This window comes from Fulmarus glacialis, unplaced genomic scaffold, assembly GCF_000690835.1.
Source record: "Fulmarus glacialis isolate BGI_N327 unplaced genomic scaffold, ASM69083v1 scaffold26185, whole genome shotgun sequence".
Taxonomy (NCBI): Eukaryota; Metazoa; Chordata; class Aves; order Procellariiformes; family Procellariidae; genus Fulmarus; species Fulmarus glacialis.
The window spans coordinates 22,348-24,427 of NW_009212715.1; the positions used below are offsets into that span (position 1 = coordinate 22,348).

General features: G+C 49.2%; 1 protein-coding gene across 1 annotated transcript in view; it reads right to left on the bottom strand.

The window, feature by feature from the left end:
* LOC104076941 (rho GTPase-activating protein 7-like) overlaps positions 1-2,080 on the bottom strand; it is a gene marked incomplete at its 5' end in the record, with an annotated part of 16,281 nt that overhangs the window by 3,471 nt on the left and 10,730 nt on the right. The window contains 1 exon segment of the mRNA XM_009577977.1: positions 1,302-1,521. Coding sequence (XP_009576272.1) covers positions 1,302-1,521 — 220 coding nt within the window.

A 2,080-nucleotide genomic window follows, 5' to 3' on the forward strand; every position in this document is an offset into this window, starting at 1 on the left:
GGCTTGAAAATTGGATGGAAGATAAGAGTCCTCAGTGCTGCTCCTCAAAGTCAGACCTGTCAGCTTCTACCCTTTGAAGTCGGAACCCTGCACTACCGCATTAATGCCCAGTTACAAAAAAGCTAAAGCTTCGAAGCATCCTGGCTTCTAAGCAGTGACAACAAAGAGAAAGCTCAGTTTCTATTTTTGGTCCTAGTATTTCAGCATAATGTTTATGTAAACCAAAGAGGTACAACTCTCAAAGTATGATTCCCAGGTGCTCGAACGCAACTGCAATCTGGGAAGGACCTGCTGCCACTACTGCTCCATCACATCCCCAGCTGCCCTCACAATGACCACGCGGCTCCCGGCCACGTGCCGGCTCAGCCCTGGGCTCTAGGCATTTCCAGATGGTTTGTGCCATTCAAAGAAAAGTCCTTAGTGTTTTCTTTCCCCTCTCTGTGCAATCCAGAGCCTGCGCTACTATCCTGAAAGATGCCAATAGCACATCTGACAGCTTCTGCTTTGGAACTAGTCCTCCTCTTTAGATCCCCATGTGAGGTGATGAACTCGCTACTCTGGTGGGTGCACAATGTTTCCATCAAAGTCGGCTGTCCTTTTCTACCCTGATACGTGTCTGTCCATACACAGGAGCATGGAGTAAAGCAAACAGCCCTGCGTCAGGAGACCAGATAAGGCATGAATGCTCTCAGAGATTATTTGTCTACTTTGGCCCAAGGGCACCTTCCCCCCTGCACGTACAAACAGGGGATGTTATGCAACCCAGATACTTTTACTTATTAAGATAAACTTACAGCATCCCTGTGGCTCCGTTTGGCAGGAACAATCCCCTTATCACCCAGCAGAACTAGTGCCAGCAACTGCTACAGTCTGCCAGATATCTGCAGGGCCTTAAAGCTGCACCTGGGCTTAGGTTGCTGGTGCAGGAGCTACATTTTCAATGGCCAGCACCACGTTAATGCAAGGAGCGGGCCACACGCTGGGTTCCTGGGCCGCTGGACCTGTGGGCAACCACAAAGGGCACAGCAGCTACGGGGGAGGCAGGCTGGCTCACCTGCAGGCTCGTCAGGAGCGTGACAACGGGGTTTCACCATTGTTCCCTGTGCTGGACAATGAGCTGCTGGATTGCTGCCTGCGCTGTGGTCAGCTCCTGCTGGACCCGAACAACCGTATTTGAGACAAACCCCAAGACACTGACATAATTTCCCCCTTAAAAGCAGACACTGATCCTCGTCCAGAAGAGATTGTTCCAGCAAGGAACGCTATGGACAGCAGCAATGCCAGCATTAAGATGCTAATACCTAGTGGAGGAGGAGGAACTATCCCGTCTCAGGGTGTTGAGGTGAAACAATGACGGTGCAAGACAGACAGCAATGTTGGTTGGGGTCATCTGGTTTTCCTCAACAAAAGCAACCACATCGCGTAGAAAGAACAGGAGGATTTTCAAAGCGTCTCGGTTTTCTTTTGGGAGAAGGAGAATAGCAGCCTGGACAGCCTGAAACTGCTGATCCTTCGGCACGTCTGAAAACAGAAAAAAATGATGAAAATCACATGTGACTTGCAGAGGAAGCATCCATCAACTGAGTCCCAAGCAGGGCGTTGTAGGTTCATCCATTTTCCTGTCACTCTAGCTCACAACAGACAACACAAAGGCCATTATCACAGTCACATCACACAAGCAGGGTTCTCTCCTATTGCCTGTCAGGGTGCACATTCACACCCAGTGGTGCTGGTGCTTGACTTGCAATTTATCTTGAACACCATGCTAATGAACTTATCCTGAACAGCTCTGGTCACAATCCAACTAACGGCTTGTCTCCCCATAAAATACTACTCTGGAATGACACTCTACTGTCTTTTCCTTTCAGCTTCAGGCATGACGAGGACAGATGCTCTCGGATAACTCAATCGAGAGGACAATGTTTTGCCAAGAGATTTTAATTCTCACTGAAACCCAGTGAGACTGTGTGCCCAAACAGCTCCTGCAGGAGAGCAGGTATGATTCAGCCTGCCATGCATCCCCCGTCATGAGGATTTCTCCAATTTACACCACTAGAAAGGGTAGAAGATCACTTCTCTT